Source organism: Leopardus geoffroyi, chromosome A2 (assembly GCF_018350155.1).
Source record: "Leopardus geoffroyi isolate Oge1 chromosome A2, O.geoffroyi_Oge1_pat1.0, whole genome shotgun sequence".
NCBI classification, from domain to species: domain Eukaryota; kingdom Metazoa; phylum Chordata; class Mammalia; order Carnivora; family Felidae; genus Leopardus; species Leopardus geoffroyi.
In genome coordinates this window covers 145,797,911-145,819,967 of record NC_059331.1, presented here as the reverse complement: position 1 = coordinate 145,819,967, position 22,057 = coordinate 145,797,911, and the positions used below count along the sequence as shown (strand labels likewise).

At 48.0% G+C, this 22,057-nt stretch overlaps 1 protein-coding gene across 2 annotated transcripts; it reads right to left on the bottom strand.

Moving 5' to 3' along the window:
- Positions 1–1,128: 1,128 nt before the first annotated feature.
- Positions 1,129–21,192, bottom strand: TSPAN33 (tetraspanin 33). 2 transcript variants are annotated; one of them, XM_045495594.1, is made up of 8 exons: positions 20,833–21,192; positions 7,508–7,565; positions 6,729–6,856; positions 6,320–6,394; positions 5,174–5,269; positions 3,256–3,384; positions 2,460–2,621; positions 1,129–2,249 (listed from the first exon to the last, which is right to left on the bottom strand). In XM_045495594.1, exons 1-8 carry the CDS (start codon positions 20,932–20,934, stop codon positions 2,148–2,150), a joined length of 852 nt encoding a protein of 283 aa, XP_045351550.1. In that variant the 5' UTR covers positions 20,935–21,192; the 3' UTR covers positions 1,129–2,147. The 2 variants fall into 2 exon arrangements, with proteins under 2 accessions (XP_045351550.1, XP_045351551.1); XM_045495595.1 differs by having other exon boundaries at positions 6,729–6,853.
- Positions 21,193–22,057: the final 865 nt, after the last annotated feature.

The window sequence follows — 22,057 nt, the reverse complement described above, 5'->3', positions numbered from 1 at the left end:
CAACTCCTAACCCAAAAGGTCCCCGTCACCAAAAGAAATATAAAATGCTTTATAAAATCTACCTTCGACACAGAGAAAGCGCGCTTTTTAACTCTTCTCTCAGAATAAAAGGCCCTTACTTTTAATTTTTTATTTGTGATGATTTTTTCTTTCCGTTGTGTTACTAGCTGGAGCTAAACATTGGCTGGGGCCCCAGGCGGCTGCTGGAAAGACGCCCTCCCAGGCGCAGAAGGTTCGTTTAGAAGAAACTGGGGGCGGGGAGAGAACTCGAGACTGTCTCTCCAGCGCTGTAGGGACTCTTTCGAGTCTTTCCCCGGCCCCCGCTGTGCCAAAGCTCCTAGTCTGAGACCCCCGACAGCAGAGGGCGGCGAGGACCTTTTGGGGAACACTAACCGGATAGCTGGGCCACGCAACCCCCAACAGCTCCCAAGTTACCCGGCTCCCACCTCCTCCAGGGCAGGGGGCGGAGGCGCCTGCTTCGGCCGCCGCGGGGGCGGGGACCACCCACAGCGCCGCGCGGCCCCGCCCCAGCCCCGCCCCCGACGCGCCCGCCTGGCCTCCCAGCTTGCTGCCCTCGCACGCTCCTCCCCGCGCGAGGAAGCCAGCAGCTCTCTCCGCTCGAAATTTCGAAATTTTTTTTGAGTCCTCCCTAAAAACTAAGGTGGGCCGCATCCTTCAGGTAAAGATGGAGTAGGCGGCTGGAGAGTCCAGACTGAGGATGAAGAGATGCCCTTCCTCCTCGTTCCCCTCCCCGCTGTAACAGAGAATATTAGATTCTGATTTCCAGCTGTACTCTTACCTACCCCCATCCTAGAAGTTTTGGGCAGCAAACTTGAATTCACTTTAGTTTGGGAAAAAATTAACATCAGGTTTTGAGATAAAATTACCCTGTTCCCAGATCAGTATTGGGAATCTTTCGACCTAATTTAGACTAGAGAGGGCGGGGTTGTGGGAGGGGACTAGTGCATCTGGTTGCGGGAGAGATGGAGCGAAGGATGGGGGCCCACAAGGTGCTGTGTTTAGGGGAGTCTCCAGTCCCCACCTGGAAGGAGGGCCCACCCACTGGGCCCTTCTACCCACCCCCCCACCCCCTTCTAGTTGCCAGAATGGAAAATTCATGGAGTCAAGTTTAGCCCAGGTCAACAAACTTTTATTGCCACTTCTGGCTCCCCCTGCCCCAGCAAGGTCCCTGCTTTTCACACTGTAGAAATACTGAGCTATGGTGTAGGGGAATGGCGGGGCGGGGGAAGGGTGGGGGGGTGGGGAGGGATTACCTAGCCTCCCTCAGCACTGCCAAAGTTAAAGAAACCCCACTTGCTGGAGAGGGAGGGCCAGATGAGAGGAATTCAAGGGCACAAATGGCTCAGTCCCACCTCTGCTGGCTGCAGAATATAAAGACCATGGTTCCAAACCTTTTAAAAAGGGTGGAGTGGGGGAGAGGGATGAATTTGGCTGCTGTTGTACCCCTTGCCCCTGCTGCCATGTTTCCATGGAAATGAGGGAGGGGCAGGATGTAGCTCACTCTCACTACCTGGGAGGATGGCAGGGCAGCATTTGGTAAACATATCGCCTTCCACTCCTACCCAACACATACGACTGTCCCCAGCCGACCCCAAGCTCACTGCCTGTTCCATTCCCTTCTGGAGCTGGTATCATGCTAACTGGACTCCAGGTAGGGCTGCTAGTGCCCACTCTCCAGCCAGGTCTTGCTGTCAACAGATGGAATCAGAAAACATCCAGCAGGCTCAGTAGCAGCCCTAGTAGAGCTGTAGGTTGTAGTGCCTCCGTGTAAAGCAGCACCTAGTACCCCCAAGACTCTGTGCAACTGCTGTTTCCCAAACATCTCTGCCCAGACAAAACTCAAAAACAAAAAAACATAAACCCAAATGTGTAAGGTTAAAAAGAATACAAAATAACTCTAACAATGGTGAGGGCTAGGATGGGGAAAGGAGGAGGGTCATCCTTCCTAGACTTGAGCCACCTATGCACCCTGCCTTCTGCCCAGCTGGAGTTGGCTTCTCCCCACTGGACTGTTGCTGGGGGACTGGAGTCCATCCAAGTCTCCATTTGGTGATGAGAGCTATACCCACTGCTGTTGGTCGATGAGGCTCGCCTGTTGCCAATGTGAGGAGGTGCAGGATGGATTCTCAGTACCATGGGTCGGCCCGGTGCTGCTGATTGTAGAGCTGTAGCTTGATCTGATCTTTGATCTGATTCACAAGGATCTGAGACAGCAGGATTCCTACCAGCTGGGAGAGGCGAGATGGATTGGGCCCTCAGCAATGAGTGATGTCTTTGTTTTCCCTGACTCAGTCTTCCCAGTGTGGTCAGCACCATCCGATCCCCTGCTCCTTAGCAATAGCTGTGCCTGACACCCTAGCTGATCCCCAGGGGCCCTCCCCAAAACAAAGGAGTCTTTGCAGAATTATACGACCCACAAGGCTTACAGGGTAAGTTACCTGAGGGATGGCCAGGCCCAGTGCTACACCACCAAGAAGGAAGAGGTTGCTGTGTATCCAGTTGACCAATTTGTCAATACAGCCATTGGTATAGATGACTTTACTAGCTTCCAAGTAGTCAAGGGCCTGCATACCTTGGCCACACATGGTGTTGATCACTGCCTGGGGAAAGAGTTGAAGCTAAATGGGGGGGTGCCTGGGTGGCTCAGTCGGTTAAGCGGCCGACTTCAGCTCAGGTCACAATCTCGCGGTCCGTGAGTTCGAGCCCCGCGTCGGGCCCTGGGCTGATGGCTCAGAGCCTGCAGCCTGCTTCCGATTCTGTGTCTCCCTCTCTCTCTGCCCCTCCCCTGTTCATGCTCTGTCTCTCTCTGTCTCAAAAATAAATTAAAAAAAAAAAAAAAAAGAAAAGAAAAGCTAAATGGGACTCCTATTTTCAAACTTTCTCTTTTGGGCCCTAGCTGATGGGCTTCCCACCCTTCTTAAACTCCTAAAATGTTAGGGAATACATGTGGAGGATCCTAGCTTGGAAGTTGCTAAACGCAAGCTTCCTTCCCTCTGGGAGGTCTGAGTTCAGTTCTCCTTGTTTTAGAGACCTGCACCTTCTGAATCCCCATGTGGACTGTGGGAATGAAAAGTTAACAGAGCCATTAGATTGGGGGGAAGAAAAACATCTGACAGCTGTCCTACAAAACTGACCGGTTAAGCTACTGAATGGGGATTCCCAACAGCGGCTACCCTAATTGGAAAGTAACTGAGATTGCTGCCCAGGAGGAGATGAGGTGGGATGTAGGCTCACCTGGTTGGGGGTAGGCAAGCAACAGGAGTAAGGCACAGAGCAGCGCTCACGGCTGGGGTTGTCTTCTGAACAGTTGAAGTACATGTTCTGCGACCAGTCCTTATAGGAATTCCCTCCACAGCAACTGAACTGTAACAAAGCCCACCACAGAGGTTAAGAATCACCCACCCCTCACATTGAGATGACCAGGGGAATTCTCACAGCAGCCAAAAGTCTGTGGCCAGCTTCCAGTTGTAAGTTCAGGTTGTGTTTAAACACAACCTTAAACCTTGAGTTCACATTTCTCAGTGGCCTTCACCTTTATATATCTTGTTATAACAACCAAAGTTATATATTTTGTTTTTTATACATTCAATTATGAGCTCCTTGAAGGCAGGTTCTGGTTTTGCGGTCCTGCATAATATAAGGCTGGCAAAAGGAGGTGTTCAAAAACACTGGCTGAAATACTTAAAGGATTGGTGTTGAAAATATCTGTCTTAATACAGAGGAAACAGAAGAGAATCTTCAATATTGTGGGCTCCTAATTACTCCATAAAAGTAAGGAGGATCCAAGTCAAGTTGCACCAAGGGAAGAGGAACTCAGTACTGGTCTCAAAAGCACTTTTATTTAAAATTCAACTTTAGGGGTGCCCGGGTGGCTCAGTCGGTTAAGCATCCGACTTCAGCTCAGGTCATGATCTTGTAGTTCGTGGGTTTGAGCCCCACATCGGGCTCTGTGCTAACAGCTCAGAGCCTGGAGCCTCCTTTGGATTCTGTGTCTCCCTCTCTCCCTGTTCCTCCCCCACTCATGTTCTCTCTCTCTCAAGAATAAGTAAACATTAAACATTTTTTTAATAAAATAAAATTCAACTTCTGATTCATAGCAGCATCACTTCCTTTTTTTTTTTTTTAATGTTTATTTATTTTTGAGACAGAGAGAGACAGAGCATGAACAGGGGAGGGTCAGAGAGAGAGGGAGACACAGAATCCAAAACAGGCTCCGGACTCTGAGCTGTCAGCACAGAGCCCGATGCGGGGCTCGAACCCACGGACCGCGAGATCATGACCTGGGCTGAAGTCGGACGCTCAATCAACTGAGCCACCCAGGCGCCCCTAGCAGCATCACTTCCATTTAGAAGTGACCCAAGTGTGCATTGCAAGATGAATGAATTAACAAAATGTGGTCTGTACATACGATGGAATATTATTCAGCCTTAAAAAAGAAGGAAATTTTGGCATATCCTACAACATGGATGAATCTTGAAGAACTGCTAAGTGACTAAACCAGTCACGGAAGGACTAATACTATATGATTCCACTTATATGAGGTCTCTAGAGTAGCCAAATCATAGAAAGTAGATAGTTGTTGTTAGGAGTTGGGGGAAGGGGAAGTGGGGAGTTAGTGTTTAATGGGGAGGGTTTCTCTGGGAAAGATGAAAAAGTTCTGGAGATGGATGGTGGTGATGGTTGTAAACAATGTGAATGTACTTAGTGCCACAGTTTCATATACTTAAAAAGGTTAAAATGGTAAATTTTTATGTTGTGTATATTTTATCATGATTTTAAAATGTAAACTTTTAAATAGGTAATATGTAAAAATCTGCCCATTTCCTTATTCCCCTAAAAGTAACCACTTAGAATTGTTTCTACATATCCTTCCAGATTCCTTTTGTAAATATTAATACATATTTTTTCCTCCCTCTTTTTATACAAATGGCAGATTACCATATATACATACTACTGTTCTGTTCTCTTAAAAGTACTTTTAAAGTACTCTACTGTGCATGGTTTTTTGCCAAACCTCCTTCCAGAATCCATTACCTGACAGGTAATGAAGAAGCCCACAGACCTGAAGGGTGAGGTGCCTCTTGGGATGGCATTAATTTTTGCCTACAGCCTCTCAGACCACAGCTGACCTCCCCCCACTCTTAGCCCATACCTTCTTCTGGCCAAAATCAATGAGGTTCTGTAGGTCCAAGTCATCTCGGTAGTGCACAATGGCATTATTGATGATCTCACTCACTTTCCCTCGTGCCTGCCAGAGACATGAGTAGGGGATCAGAACACAGGACTAACCCCTAACCTGCTCCTCCCTTCAGGAATAACCATAGACGGTAGCCATCCTTCTTCATTGAAGTCAACCTTGAAATTGGAACCAAGTCCTAGGTTGATGGCCAGTTCCAAAAAGCCTATCCATCCCTGGGCCCTCAGGTACCAGTAGGCAAGAGAAATGCAGGACCTGCTGTTGCCACTTCTCAAGGCCACATTTCAAGATAATCCAAGATTTATCTATCTGGGAACATTATTAACCACAAAATACTTGTTGATGCAAAGCAGAGAATCCAATATATAGATTTTAGTAGAAAAGGGCTTACAAAGCTGAGACACTGACCTCTAGTGGACATAAGGAAACTGCATCTCTTTAGACTCCAAACAGATCCGTATCATTTTAGGATTTTACTAAGCCAGAAGGACTAGGACATTCTTCAGAATGAACTCAGTGACTCCCCATTTCATAGTTTACACCATTCCTTCTTCCTTCTTGCTCCACTATTTTTCTCAAAGTTTCTATAGTTCAATACGACTCCTGGCAGTCATTTGCCCTTTGAGAAATGAATTCTGGTTCTTAATTAAAAGGACGATCACTAAATAGACCACTTCCAGATATGGTGAACACTGCTCAAAATCTTGTTTAGTTTCCCCCTTCTTTCCTTCTGTGTATCCCAGTAAGCAACTTTCAGAAGAAATAAAAGTTTCTTCGTATTGTCTACGGTCCACTTGATAATTATATTTTACCCAATAATTTGCCATTAAAGTTTGTAGATTGCTTTAACTTTGTGTTCATAGAGTTTATTTTCCTGTTGGCCTCTGTAACTGTCAGAGGGAAAACACCTTACAATCTGGAAATCCTCTCTAAATATGGTGACTTTAAAGGCCATTTGTTCATCCCTAAGGAGAATCTTTCCAAGGCTGATGCTTCTCAGGGGAAGGAGTGCTGGTTAATTAATCAGGCTAAGCATGGGCAGGAACCTTCTCTTCCTCCCTCCAGTTCACACCTAAGAAGCCCCTGGGGCCCCAGTGCTACCTTGTCTGAGAAGACGAAGCCCAGGATCCCTGCAGCCAGCTGTAGCAGGAACACGATGGTGAGGCAGAGTGAGAACTGTAGGGAGTGGGCAGGGAAAGAAGACAGTCAATTACCATGCTTGGGCGTAGCCCCTCCCAGGGCCATGGGGAGTACTGGGTACTGGGGGCTACAGGCACTTCTCCCAGAGGCCCCGCACATAAGGCCGCCGCTGCCTCTCACATGCTGTCTTGAGGGTGGCCACTGTGTGCTGACTCATCTGGGCTGAGCTCTACAGCGGGGAGTGGACAGCACAGGCCTTGGAGGGTAGGTGGGACAGATGAAACTGAAATGGTAGTAGGAACGGCATCAGGAGGCTGGGAGGCATATGGAGGGGGCCAGGGTCTTTCTGGTGGGGTCCCTGACCACTCACCGTCTGCAGGAGGCAGATGTTCTCACGGAGGGATCCAATGCAGCCACAGAAGGTGAGTAGGAACATGAGAACGCCCACCACGATCAGCAGGATGGCAGGGTCCACTGCCAGGCAGGCCAAGGCTGCTTCTGGGGGAGAGGCTGTCTCAGTCTGAGCCTGGTGCTGTCTGAGAGTGATACCCAGGGACGAGGTGGGGGATGCCCTCCAAAACTGTTCCCCTCTGGTGGGGGAATCTCTAGTATGGTTGGATGAAGGTATGGGGAGGCAGTACTCTCCTCCAATGGGGAGAATAAAAAGAGCCGAGAAAGGTTTGTGGCATTTAATTTGAGGAACTAACAAATAACAAAGTAAGAGCTTTTGTTCCCAGGCTTAAGAGAGGACGAACCACTTGCGCCCCAGAAATGAATTAGAATGGCATTAGGCTCCCAGTTTTGCAGATTCCGTTTCCTGGAGACTTTGTGCAGTAGAACTGGAATGGAGGTTGAGTTACTCCAGGACAGAGTGAGGGAGGGGGTAAGGCCTCTGATTACTCTCTGCTCCCAGAGGCCTACCTACTTTCCTAGACACTTCTTAAGCCTAAAATGTAAGCATATCCTGGAAGATTCGTGGGAGTTCAGGGAAATCCAGGTGAACTGGCCTGGGTGGCCTAATGCCTTGCGGTAGGGTGCTCAAATCAGGCTAGAGGGCGGCTGAGGAAAGCATGTTAGAGGGCCATGGAGGCAGAGGAGGAAGGGGCTTGGCAAGAGTCATAGGGAGATAGAGGGGGACCTACAGCTCACCTGCATGCTTCATCAGCCGAGCGTAGACTCCCACAGCCACCATCACCATGGAAATCACCTGTGGACACAGCAATGAGGCAGACTCTGAGATTTTGGAAACCAGGGGGCCCTGAGTGCTGTAAGTAACCTTAAGAGAAGCAGGAAGATGACTTTCCCAGGACCCAGAGATGACCATCTCTGTCCTCCCAAGAGATACAGTTGATGGCATCTGTTTTGCCTTCAAGAAAAGCTTTTACCAAGATGATCTCAATTGATCCTCACAACACAGTTATCTTGTGAGGCGGCTGTTCTCATTTTACAGATGAGGAAATCAAGGCAATACAAGGTTACAGACCGTAGTTAAGAATTGGGCTTTGGAACCAGTCAAACCTGGGCCTATGCTAGACAAATCTCTGAACCTCAGTTTCTGTATCTGAAGACGAGAATTTAAACAACTACATCTAAAAAAATAAAAACCACTGTGAAATTAGATAAGATAATGTATGGAAAGCATTTAACACAGTGCCTGACAATAAATATTTTCTGTCATTACTAATAGTTAACTTTTCCAGGGTGACACACAAACTCTGAAATTTTGAATTTGAATCCAACTACCTCAAAGGGCAGGTTTTAAAGCTGAAGCAGGCCTGAGTCGACGAACACTCCCAAGTGTCTAAATCTCTTGGAGGTCAAAATGGTGTCCAATGCACGAATGCAAGCACATAGCAATGGAAAGAATGCATCCATGAACACAGGTGTGTAAAATGCAAACTGGCTTGGCAAGGGAGCCTTTATCTTTATAAACCTGGATTCCAGTGTGGAGCACAATAAGAGTTTAAATGCTTCAAACTTCCTGGCTTCTCCCTGAGAGATCAAACCCATCAGAGACTACCAAGAATCCCCAAAGGGGCCTTTTCTGCCCTCCACCCCCACCGCAGGCCTCCAGGAGTGTCGGGCAGCCCAATGTGCACATCTCTCGGCCACTCTTTCTTTGTGCCCAGTCCCCAGGCTGGTGCTAAGCAGCAGCTGGCTGTCACCATGGCAATTGCTGGGGCCACGCTCTGGCTAGAGGGAGTTCTCGGCAGCAGGGACTTGACCAACTCAGTGGGGAAGGAGATGGCTGGCTAGACTCCACTGTCCCACAAGACAGAGACCAGCTGGAAAAAGCCATCTTGGGGCTTCGGTGGGAGAAGGGAATAGGGCCCCTATAGAGCTAATAGGGTCAAAGTAGTTACTCAGCAGAAAGATATTTTTCCTCAGTGGCCTCTGCTTTCTGGTGCGTTTAGCAGTAAATGGAAACCCTTATCTAAAACCGGATCTTTCAGGACTCTTCCCTGGCTATATACACAGCCTTGCCCCCAATCCTTTGACACTGCTTCTGACTCAGGACTAGGTGTGTTATCTACTGGCCCTCATGCTCTTTGTCCGGGAGAGAGGGAGTTGCTTGCAGAGCTGTGAGTGGGGCTGGAGGTGCCAGCTGGCTTGCTGTCCCCCAGGACAACCAGGCTGAGGGAGCAAGGGGGAGTGGGTGGGAGGCAAGGCAACCACACAACAGAGATCTCAGTCATCCCCCAGCCTGTAGGCACAGCCCTTTGCCAGAGTGATTGAGCAGCCCCGCCTGCCCTTTAAAACTCCCCATAGCCACTTAACAGTTCTGAATATCCCTTTACTGAATCATTTAAAGATATGAACCTGCTCTTTATTTCTGTTGTTCCCAGACTCCTCACTGTTTTACACATGTTAAACTTTTGCTAGGATGCATAACTTGCCACAAAGATGGCCTCTGATTAAATCCCAACACGACTAAAACAACAAAGTAAAGACATGCCACGTATCACGGTAACTTAATTCCCTGTGTGGGCCTGTAATGACAGCAGTTGTTCTGTCTCTATCTGTGGGGGGTAGCACAGAATAGTGTTCCCCCAAAAGATGTCCTGTCCTAATTCCTAGAATCTGTAAATATGTCTGGAAATGGAGAGTAATTATCCTATTGGGCCTTAGAAGAGGGAGGCAGAAAGGTCAGAGTCCGAGAAGGAGATAGGTATGACAATGGAAGCAGAGATTGGAGGGGTGTGGTGCCATGAGCCAAAGAAGATGGGCGGCCTTTAAAAGCTGAAGAAGGCAGGAAATAGATTCTCCTCTAGAGCCGCCAGAAGGGGCCATCCCTGGTGATACCTTCATTTTACCCAGTGAGACCCATTTTGGAATTCTGACCTCTAGAATGTAAGAAAATTGTGTTGTATTAAGCTATGAAGTTTGTGGTAATTAGTTATAGCTGCATTAGGAAACTAACACACTATCCAAATTCAAGTCATCAGCTGCTATGTACAAGGTACTCTGAGGACCGCAAAAATGAGTGAGATGTAGTCTTGCCCTTAAGGAGACTGCACGCTATGTGGGACAGGAGCAAGAGCATCTACAGCCTATGCTTCCCCAACTTGAGTGTCGTTAGAATGGGACGAAGAGCAGGGAGGGAAGAACTGAAAACTGCTGATGCCTTAGCTGCACCCAAACCACATATTGTAATCCAGGCAACAGTATTTCTTTCTTTCTTTTTTTTTTTTTTTTAAGTGTTTATTTATTTACTTTTGAGTGGGGGTGGGGGAGGAGAGCGCACGAGCAGGGGAGGGACAGAGAGAGGGAGAGAGAGAATCCCGAGCAGGCTTCTCGCTGTCAGTGCAGAGCCTGATGCAGGGCTCGATCCTATGAACCGTGAGATCATGACCTGTGCCAACATCGGGAGCCAGACGCTTAACTGGCTGAGTCACCCAGGTGCCCTGAGGCAGCAGTAGTTCTGAATGTGCTCCAGGTGATTCCAATGTGCAGCCAAGTTTGAGAACCACAAGCCTAAAGCACACTCAGCCAGGGATCTAGAGCAGCAGGTACGGGTTACATTAAAATCAAGATGAAGACTTTAATATTATTGTTAATATTTAATACGATCACTAATGATACTGCTTTCCTGGGGCTCACTAGCTAACTAAGAATTGGTATTTCTATCACTGATCTCCCTCTTCATTCCCGAGTCACAGCTTGCTTGCCCTTTCACACTCCTATTCCTGCCCACATCTCCCACCCTGAATTCCTCAAAGCTACTGCCCTCCCAGAGTTAATGCTGCTGCCGTTAATAGCATAGCATTTTAGAGCTGAATAGAACCTTAGAAATGAGCTCAGCCACTCACCTTTTTATAGATGAGGCCCAAAGAGCAAAGTGATACTTGGCCAAGTGCACATGGGTGCAGAGGAAACATCTGGACTAAACCCAGTTTCCAATCTCAGTCTGGTACTCTTTCCGCTCTATCAGGCTTTGCCACAAAATCCTTAGAACACCCCACAATACCACCAATGACCTCCTTTCACGAGGAGGATAGAGATAAAGATACTTCTTAGAATGGCTTTTCATATTCTGGCTAGAATGAAGCCTCACTGGAAATTTTTAAGAGCTAGACACAGTTTTTAAAATAGCTGAGTCTAGCAAAAGGCATGTTCCTGAGGAGTTGTCAATCAAATTATATAAAATAACTTGCGCGCACCAATACCTTTATCCTTATATAAGGTGAGTAATCACCTTATAATGAAAATAACCAACCCCTGGGCTCCTTGGGAAAATGGCTGAATCTCCTACTGGAGCAGGAGATATAGAAGATAAGCCTGGAGTATCTCACAGTGCCAGAAAGTAAGGAAATGCTAAGACACAAACAAAAAGACCCTCCCTCACACTGAGGTGGGTATGCCAAAGGGACATCAAAATAAGGAAGAATGAAATTATTACCCCAAACATAAAATAAATATCTATGAGTCCATACTGATAGAAAGGACTTAAATTAAAAAAAAAAAAAGGACTGAAATAAATAAATGAGGGAGAAAAGAAAATCTCCCATGCAGAAGAATTGCAAATGGTTTGTGTCGACAGTGTACTCTCAAGGAGGTAGAGCACAACTCCCCGCTCCTAAGTGTGGATGCTCATAGTGACTTCCTTCCAAAGAGCACAGTACGGAAGAGGGGGGGAAAGGGGGTGGAGACATCTGACAGACACTACCTCGGCCAGGGGAGTAAGATCAACATCAACAGAGGTAAATCACAGGTATACGATGTGATATGATGAAAATGACACTCGGGGGCGCCTGGGTGGCTCAGTCGGAGAAGCGTCTTACTCTTGATTTCGGCTCAGGTCACGATCCCAGGGTCGTGGATCCCACAAACCGTGGGTCAGATCATGACCTCAGCCGAAGTCGGACGCTTAACCGACTGAGCCGCCCAGGCGCCCCAACCCACATTTTTTTTTTAAATATCAGACTTTCTTAAATTAGGATTCATATGCATGCAATGTCACAAACTTTAATCAAGGGGATTTCTAAAAAAACACAACAAAACCGAAACCAAATAATCAGGGGGGATTTTCTCCTCACACCAAAGTGTAAGGCAATGTTAAAACTGTTCAGGTGTCAGAGCCCCAGGAAGCTACAATGCTCTGTTGGCATACCCTATACACTTTGGACATATTAAATTCTTCTCGTCAACTTTAATATGCTATCGCTGCTCTCTAATTTACAGCTCATACTTCCCTTTCCCCAATTCTCCCAATAATGTCCTTTATAACCTTTTTTTTCTTTTTTCCTGATCCAGGATCCCATCAAGGATCATGCATTTAAGATCAAGTCTCCTTTGGCCTCCTTTGCAGCTTGGCTTCTTTTTTCTTTGTTTTTGGTCTTTCAAGATACTGACTTTGAAAAAAAAAATGTGGTAAAATACGTACACCACAAAATTAACCGTGTTACAGTCCAGTGGTCTTGAGTACATTCACATTGCTGTGCAACCATCACGGCTATCATGGTCCAGGACTTTTTCATCACCCCAGATAGAAATCTCTTACCCATTAAACACGTACTGCCAGAAAGTAAGGAAATGCTAAATAACAAACAAAAAAACCTCCCTCACACTGATGTGGGTATGCAAAGGGACATCATCCCCTCCACTCCTCCAGCCCCTGGCAACCACAAATCTGCTTTCTATCTCTAAGGTTTTGCCTATTCTGCACATTTCCCGTAAATGGAATCATACAGTATGTGGCTCTTTGTGTTTGGTCTCGTTCACCGAGCATGATGTTTTCAAGGTTCATCCTTGCTTTGGTGAGTACTTCATTATTTTTATGGCCTAATAACATTCCATTATATGGATATAACAAAATGTGTTTATCCATTCATCCCTTGATGGACATTTGAATTGTTCCCACCTTTTGGCTACCGTAAATAGTGTTGCTGTGAATGCTGGTGGACAACTTTTTGTTTGAATACCTATTTTCAATTCTCTTGGATATATATCCAGGGATGGAATTGCTGGGTCACATGGTAATTCTGTGTTTAATGTTTTGAGGAGTTACCAGACTCTTCCATAGTGGCTTCAACATTTCACATTCCCCCCCGACAATGTGCAAGGGTTCCAGTTTCTCCACATCCTTGCCAACACTTGTTCTGGCTTTTTTTTTTTTTTCTATGCCCAACGTGGGGCTTGAACTCACGACCCCGAGATCAAGAGTCACATGCTCTACTGACAGAGCCAGCCAGGTGTCCCAACACTGGCATTTTTTTAGAAGTCTAGGCCAGTTGTTTTGCAGAACACCCCTCAATTTGGATTTGTCTGATTGTTTCCTCACAATTAGACTCAGATGACACATTTTAAAAAGTGGTTATTAATTTTTGAGAGAAAGAGAGAGATTGGGGGTGGGGCAGAGAGAGAGAGAGACAGACAGACAGACAGACAGAGGATCCAAAGTAGGCTCCGCACTGACAGCAAAGAGCCCAATGCAGGGCTTGAACTCAAGAACCAAGAGACTACAACCCGAGCCGAAGTCAGATGCTTAAACTGAGCCACCCGGGCACCCCTCAGATGACACATTTTTGACAGAAATACCACACAGATAGTTTTGTGTCCTTCTCAGTGTGTCATGTGAGGAAGCACAACATAAATTTCTATCCTAGAAATAAGGAAAAATGTACTAAGTGATGACAAGGCTGTTAGGCATATGTCTCTACATCTCATAAAACAATAATACAGGCACTACTCTAGTTTCCTAGTTTTCCATAATATTTGGTGCTACTTGTCCTCTTCCCTTTGCCTTCTGCTAGCGCTTGCTGGCAGATAAGCAGCCACAGATGCTAATGTTCATGGGAGAAAATAGAAAATGGAGAAAATTCTCTGCCTTGTTTGACTTCTTTTCTTGCAAACTGCAAAAAGACATCCATGAATTGACGTTTTTAAGAAAAACCCTTATTCTAGCCCCAGGATACTACTTCAGAACCATCAGTGATAAGAGAGGAAAAGTTACAGGGCCCCAAGATGAAACTCTAAACAAGAGTTCTTCTGGATCTAGTGCCCAAATGCCAACAATTACAGGCATGGACTTCCACTGGATTGTACCTTAAGACCAAGGCGGTGGGACGAGCCCTTATAAGTGGACCTAGGAAAGGTCCTTGGAGACAACAGTGGGGTCTCTGTTCCCATGACAGATATAAAACAGCTCTATAAAATATAAAATACAAAGGCATCATTAATTAACACTTCTCTCTGGCTAACAGTAGAAATGTGAGCAAAGGTGGTGGGAATGCAAGCTGGTGCAGCCACTCTGGAAAACAGTATGGAGGTTCCTCAAAAAACTAAAAATAGAACTACCCTACAACCCAGCAATTATACTACTAGGTATTTATCCAAGGGATACAGGTATGATGTTTTCAAGGGGCACATGCACCCCCATGTTAATAGCAGCACTATCAACAATAGCCAAAGTATAGAAAGATCCCAAATGTCCATCGACAGATGAATGGATACAGTAGATGTGGTGTATACATATACAATGGAGTATTACTCAGCAATCAAAAAGAATGAAATCTTGCCATTTGCAACTACGTGGATGGAACTGGAGGGTATTATGCTAAGTGAGATTAGTCAGTCAGAGAAAGACAAAAATCCTATGACTTCACTCATATGAGGACTTTAAGAGACAAAACAGATGAGCATAAGGGAAGGGAAGCAAAAATAACATAAAAAGGAGAGGGACAAAACATAAGAGACTCTTAAATATGGAGAACAAACAGAGGGTTGCTGGAGGGGATGTGGGAGGGGGGATGGGCTAAATGGGTAAAGGGGTACTAAGGAATCTACTCCTGAAATCACTGTTGCACCGTATGCTAACTAACTTGGATGTAAATTAAAAAATAAATTATTAAAAAAAAAAAAAAAAAAGAAAGAAAGAAAGAAATGTGAGCAAAGGGGGTGTGAGGCAGAAGGAAGTCAGGCCCAAGGTTAGCTAGCCTTCACCTAGACTCAATCCTTATCTATCTGCCTTTTGCCAGAAGGAGCACTCATCCCAGCTCTCCAAGGCCATCCCTAACAGGTGACCTCCAGGAGCTATTTCTAGCAACAGTAATAGCTGTCTTTTGTCAAGCGCTAAGGGTCAGGCACTGGGCTAAATAAACACTTTATACACGCTATTTCATTGAATTCTGACCACAGTCCCAAGAGGGTGTTAGCATCTCTATTTTACAGAACTGATGTTGGGAGAATTCAAGAAACTTTCCCTGACTCACTCAACAAGTGAGCCGCTGAAGTGGGACAGGAACCTGTCTTTCTGTCTCCTGAGCCTTGTGACCTCAGCCACCTGGCTGCCTTCCTCTCTCCACCTCAGAGGCTCACAGCAACACCAGGGCATGTGCATTCACCTGCGGGCATCACGAGAGGTGGGAAGAAGTTGCCTGCAATTCTCTTGGGGGAGCAGCTGGTAATCTCCAAACTGGGCAGGGCTCAAGGGGAAGTAAGATAGCACTGGGAGGTGATGATACCAGCAGGGCCCAGAGGGAAGTCCCTGGAACAGCACCCTGAAAGGAGAAGACGGCATCACCACACAGGGCCCACCAGCCCCCGAGACAAAGCCCTGGGCCTTCTTTGTCTCCACATTGTAAAGTCCAGTCTGTATGAAGTGGGTGCATGTCTCAAAGTCCTCTCCTCTTCCTTGGGATCTCTTCTCCTCTTCTGTTGAAGGGGGGTGGGGGAAGACACACAGTCTTTGCGTGGGAATCAAAAATCCTTCCCCTATCCAGAGGGACACTGGGAGAGAGGGGTCTGCACCTTCAGTTTCAAAGTCCTCTCCGTCCTTATTTTCGGATAAGCCTGCTAGACCTAAAGCAGGGCCCCCTCTCTCACTGCCCAGGGTCTGCACACACTTCTGGGGCCATCCCAGCACCATTTGTTCCTGGGTTTCTGAGGTGTAGACTCTCTCTGTGAGACTGGCTCTTGGCTTTCTCCCTCTGGATTGGATGGAATTGTCCTCCTGGAGTGGGGGAGTCCACAGAGCTCTTTCCTTTCCAACATCTGGGGCCAACCCTTTAATTTTTTTTACGTTTATTTATTTATTTTGAGAGAGAGAATGAGAGGGCAAGTGGGGAAGGGGCAGAGGGGGAGACAGAGAGAGAAAGAGACAGAGAGAGAGAGAGAGAGAGAGAGAGAGAAACTCCTAAGCAGGCTCCATGCTCAGCATGGAGCCCGACTTGACTTGGGGCTTGATCCCATGACTGTGAGATCGTGCCCTGAGCCGATATCAAGAGAGTTGGACGCTCAACCTACTGAGCCATCCGGCGGCTCTGGAGCCAACCCCTTAGCTTCTCCTTAGGCCGTGGCTGGTTTGGGTTTCCCAAGGTTATAAACAAGGGAGAGAAGTCCACAAGGACTCACAGTAATGTAAACACTTGAACTATCGCCCTGGAGTTCCCAGCCTGACACAGAATCTGCTATCAAGACTCTAAGAGGTGCTACATGTTTTCTTTTATTCTTTTAAAGGCTGCTTGAAGTTTATGATTTCCTACTTGGTACAAGGCAAACAGAGCTGTTGAGATAAGAAGGCATGTGTGTGACTTGACAGCATAGGATATCCTTCTTGTCTTCCTTTTTAGTGTTTTTTTTTTGTTTGTTTTTTGTTTTTTGTAATGTGACTATTTCATTTATTAAGCCTGCCTAGTCTACAGGGGAAGGAGGAGAGTTGGGGGAGGGGGATGGGCTCCGCTTCCTAAGGTATTCAGGTGTGAGTATGTGGGTGTGTGAGTGTGTGTGTGTGTGTGTGTGTGTGTGTGTGTGTGTGTGTGTGTTGGGGGTTATGTTGGGTGATAAAAAGGTCTCTGCCATTCAGGAGGGATTTTTCCAGGTTTGATGCCTGGTCATTTCCTCAAGGCTTCTGAGCCAGGTTACAACAGATGGTGCTGCAGGTGACATGGGACATTCTGAGTGCACTGAGGACTCCAAGACAGTGGTCCTGGAGGGGGGTGTGAATTTCTTAAAGAAGACACCTCACCTGGGGCGCCTGGGGGGCTCAGTCGGTTAAGTGTCCAACTTTGGCTCAGGTCATGATCTCATGGTTCATGAGCTCGAGCCCCATGTCAGGCTCTGTGCTGACGGCTCAGAGCCAGGAGCTTGCTTCGGATCCTGTGTCTCCTTCTCTCTCTGCCCCTCCTCCACTTGTGTTCTGACTCTCTCTGTCTCTCAAAAATAAATAAATGTAAAAAAAAAAATTTTTTTAAGAAGATACCTCACCAGAGGCCTGGATCAGTCTGGGAATGACCTGGATGGGGGTCCACCTGTGCTGCAGCGGAAATGGAAAAATCTGGGTGCCGTGGATAGTAATTACGTATGGCCCTGAGGGACATGCTGGGGGCGGATGGCTGACCTGCCTTGAAGGAGGGTGCTAGGCCACGAGACCCAGTGCAGAAGAGAACGAACACAGTTGGATCCCCTCTTCCCAACCAAGAATGCTCAAGGACTTTAGGTTGTGCTGCATCTCGAAAGACTAGTGTTCATAAGAGAGGAAGGAAGGGCATCTTGCCTTCACCCTATAGGGGCTGCTCCCCCAGCTGCCATTCAATAAACATTCAGCAAGTACCCACTCTGCCAAACTCTGCTGGGCACTGAGAAGCAAGAAGTGAATAAGGCAGTCTACCCTCAGGGGCCCGAAGTCTAGAAGACGAGACATAAATAAACACCTAATTGCAGCACAGGTAAGGGATGTGACAATCAAGGTATATATAAGGTGTATGTATATAAGCCCTGAGGCATAGCCACCAAGGAAGCATGGGCTGAGACACAGGGACTGGAAGTCTCAGTTCTGCCTGACTCAAAAGCCACCCCAACTGCTGCCCTGGGTGGGACAAGGACCAGTAAGGAAGGAGGTGACTGCTATGGGCAGCACTGATAATGTTCCTGCCAATGTATGCCCAAGGCTGATAAAGCATGTACTATGGCACTGGTCTTCTCTCTGCACAGAGCTGTCCAACACAGGGAGGGGAGGAAAGTCAGCTACTTCTTAACTGAAAGATTGTAATACAACTTTTGGAGTCGTGGGGCAACTACTCCAGGTCATGGGATCCCAACAGTCAGTAACCCAGCAGCACGATTCTGGGGAGAAAACCAGAACTCCTAGGTAAAAGCAGAAGTGAGATCTGAAACACGAACAGGAGGAATTGGTCCTGCTCCCAAAGAAGCCAGCAGCTTTCTGAGTCAGACTAAATGACCCAAGTGTCAGGGTTCCAGAGCAGCAGCAGAGATAGCCAGTGCTGCCGCCACCACTGAGTGTGAGCCCAGATGACACTGGCTACCTTCCCATTGTGTTCCAGCACAGAAACAAACAGCACCCATATGCGGCTCCCCCAGCAGCTGGCCAGAACATGCACTCTGCCTGGAAAAGGGAAGGGCCCACCCACAGTCCCATCCATGGGTGTCTCCTGGGCAGAAGAGGGGAATTTGATTAGGATGGTGAAAGCCAACAAAAAAGAAAGCACTGTAACCAGTCCCTGAGGAGGGTGGGAAGAAAGATGACCCCTGAGCTGGGGAAGCAGCCCTTCATCTCCAACTGCACTTGTGTGGAATGTAGCTCTGAGGCTCTGGGCCTGGGGGGAAAGTGACACTCAGTAACACCCAAAAAGTACTGTCCTCTGAGAAGGTCAATGTCCCGGGGACACCAGAACACAGAGAGATGCATCCTTAGATTCAGCCCCAGGTCCTGAGGAAAGAAAACAGTCCCTAAAGTGATGTATTCATCTTTAAATAGTTCACAGAGGCAGAAAAATTTTCTCCTTTAGAGGAGAAAGATTAAGGACAGAGAGACAGATATATTGGCTTAGGGTCACACAGTAAGTTGATGCCAGAAAGAAACTGGGCCTCTTGTCCTTCATTGTGCTATTTCTAGAGCCTCTGACTTTTTATGAGTCTAAAGTAGGGCCAAGAAGGGGCTCTTCTCTAATTTGGGGTGGTGCCAACTTGGTTAGCAAGGTCCTCTGACCTTGAATGAATCATTTCAACCAAGGCAAATGGGTCCATGGAGCCAAACTCTCTCCCTGGCTGCAACCTCTCAAAGTCATTTGTCTGGTAAAAGGAGGGGTGGAGCAGGGTGGGGAAGTCCAAGAAAATGACCATGAATGCAAGTGTAACAGATGCACCCAGCTGTTGTCGCTGGGGAACCCAGATAAGGGTGAGGTGCCACAGGCTCCAAAAAAGAAGCAGAGTCTTGGCTGATAAAGAAAGTCAGAAGGTGGATCTGAGGTCCCTGGGATGCTAGTGCTGGCTCTGAGGATGGCATGTCACTGGGCTGGCGCATTCTGTGAGCAGGTAGGAGGGTTCACTGGGACTTGCCCTTAAGTAGGGAGTTTCCCTTAGAACATCCCCCAGGCTGGGCAGAGTACTGGTGATTTTTTTTTTTTTTTTTCTTCTGTTCTTCCCTAACCTCCAGCTGAGGCAGAACCTAGACCATGGGAAGTTGGGCTAACTGCTAATACTGCTGACTACAGTAGCAGCCATCTGGGCCAAGGACTTCCCCTAGAGGCACAGTAGTTCAATAGAAAAACCACAAGATCAAACTTACTAACCAGCTGTTGGACCTTGTTGGATAAAAATAATTAATATCTCTGTGCTTTAGTTTTCTCATATATAAAATGTGGGTGCTGGACAAGATGTCTTCCAGATTTTTCTTTTTTTTTTTTTCCCAGTGCTAAAACTGAGAATTTGTTAGGGACTCAAACTTCATTTTGAGTGAAATGGTACAATGGCTGAGCTCTTATCACCACCCTCTGGGATTTCTCTCATTTGTCCCAACAGGCTAGCACTTATGCACTTTGTGTCTGTTCTTCAAACCACGGCCCCTGTGAACCTTTCGGGCAACTGGCTTAGATGCTGGGTCTGCTCCCTCTCATAGGAAACATATTTTAAACTCATGCTTTCTCCCGCCTGCACGTCTGAACTTCAGGTCTCAGGTGGAAATGGGCAGGGATAATAGGCACCTAGAGCAGCGGCTCTGGCTTGGCTGGAGCTGGAACAGATATGGGGGTTGGGGGAGGGACCTCTCTATGTTCCCAAACCCAGAGGAGCTCAGGGTCTCCATAGATGTGAAACAGGATTGAGCTAGCATTTCATGAGCTGGTCCAGCTAGATTCTTAGCTCCAGCAGAGTACTCCTGCTATCTCTGATTATACTGGGTTCAATTTTGGGGAGGAGGGAACTAGGGCCTACAGAGGTGAACATATTGCCCAGGTTAAATCAACAATCAACTGCAGGCTGGAGATGGGAATCTCGGTAGCCCCCGTCCAAGAGTTTTTTCACTTTTCCACCCTCATCAGAAGATTCTGAAAGGACTGCTGGCCTTGCAGCCCAACACAGGGTCGGTCCAATGTAGAGAAGATGAAGACTGTCAGGCTCCAGGGGATGGAGTTTGATCCTGAGAAAGGTGGGGCAAAGTTTGGGACAGTGATGGGAAAGACATCCACATCTGGAGGCCATTCCTGCCCCTTCTCAGCCTTTGTGGGGAGGGGGGCACCAGAGGCCTCCAAAAGGAAAAGGTGAAGAAGCCCTGTAACCCATCCTCTCTGAGGTTAGGGGGAGGAACGGTCCGGTTCCCCCGGCTTTCTCTTTTTTCTTTGCTGCTGGGCCTCCCAGCCCCCAGGCCTGGAAGTCCCCAATCATGAATGTACCAGTGGGTCTGCTTTGGGCCAACAGGAAAACCCGCGTCTCGCTCGCAAACCCATTTTCTGGCCTGCCACAGATGCCCAGAGGATATCCCTAAGTCTTTACTGAATCTCTTGCGTTACCCTCCCTCCCCCCACCTCCCCACCCAACGCCCCCTCGCCCCCTCGCCCCCTCCAGACGCGGCGCCACCGTGGTGTCCCTCCCCAGGATGAATTACCCCAAAGTGTCATCAGCCCAGAAAACTAAGCAGGCATCCCGGGACGCCCCCTCCTCAGAACGTGGGCGACCCACTCCACGCTCGAGGGGTGCCCTGCAGCCCAGGTGCCCCCCCCCCCAAGACCCCCAAGACTCACCCAGAAGAGCATGTTGAAGAAGAAGAGCAGGTATTTCACCAGCGGGCTGACGAAGGTGAACTCCTCCCCATAAGCGGCCGGCGCCCCGGGTCTCCGGGCCATGGTCCCGCCGCCGTCCCCCCGGGGGCCTATCTCCCCGCGGCGGCCGACCCACCTGCGCGCCCTGCGCCCGGGGGCATGAGCCGCGCCTCCGCGGGAGCCCGAGAGGCGGGGGAGGTGCACCGCGGTGGGAAGTGCCCGAGCCGTGCGTCTGGTAGGAGCGCGGGCAGGGGAACTGCGCCGCCACCGGAGCCGCCGGGAGTCGCTGGAGCCGCGGCGCGCAGCGTGAGCGGCGGAGACTCCGCGGCGGCGGGTGGACCAGCCTGGTCCGCCCGGCTCCCAGGAAACCGGGCCCGCCCCTGGTTGCTCATTGGCGCGGCTGCCGAAGCCTGACTTCTCATTGGTCGGTCGCTGATGTCACTAAGTGTCCAGCCATCCCTCTCCTCCGAAAGGCGGGGGAGACACCTGTTCTGTGAGGGACAACTTGTTAAAGGGTCAGTGGTTCTGCCTCCTCCCCCGAGAAGGGAAGCATCCAGGCAGCAGCTGCTCAAGGGAAAAGGGATGGGAAGGAATGCCTACTGCATCACACACCCACGTCCCCTACCCGGTTGCCGTACACATATGGAAAGACACCTACGTTAAAATCAACAAGTACGTACATCGCGTGTTGAGCAATGCGCCGAAAGCTGGGGGAATGCAACAGAGTAGAGATAATTTCCGGGGGGTGACAATAAAATCGGGGAGACAAAACTAACCTACATGTAACAATTAGAAAATATTTAAGAGTAGCGGCAACCCTGTTTAGTAACTACATATTTTAAATGCTTACTTGAGAAGCTCTGTGACCCACTGGCTGAAATTTGGAAACATCACCAACAATTCTGCCATCCTAATTCGTTACTGTTTCAATCCTCCTCCCTATTTCCTTAGAATCTTTTTTAACATGTTGACCTGTTTTTAAACATGTTGATCTGACACAAACAGATTGAGAACAGTGCAGGTGGTGGATACTGTGCTGACTACCGTAAGTAATGCAAACACGAATATAGATTGAATGTTCGTATCCACACCCCCCCCCCATTCATGTTTTGAAATCCTAACCCTCCCCCTCAAGGTAATGGTATTAGGAGATGGGGCCTTTGGGAGGTGCTTAGATCATGAGAATGGAGCCCTCATGAAAGGGATT

Excerpts from the sequence above, each read along its gene's own strand:
- TSPAN33 (XM_045495594.1), bottom strand. The coding sequence starts at position 20,934 with ATGGCCCGGAGACCCGGGGCGCCGGCCGCTTATGGGGAGGAGTTCACC. Across the intron at positions 7,566-20,832 it reads TCTTCAACATGCTCTTCTGG|GTGATTTCCATGGTGATGGT; the intron begins GTGAGTCTTGGG and ends CTGTGTCCACAG. Across the intron at positions 5,270-6,319 it reads GCTTCGTCTTCTCAGACAAG|GCACGAGGGAAAGTGAGTGA; the intron begins GTAGCACTGGGG and ends TGTCTCTGGCAG.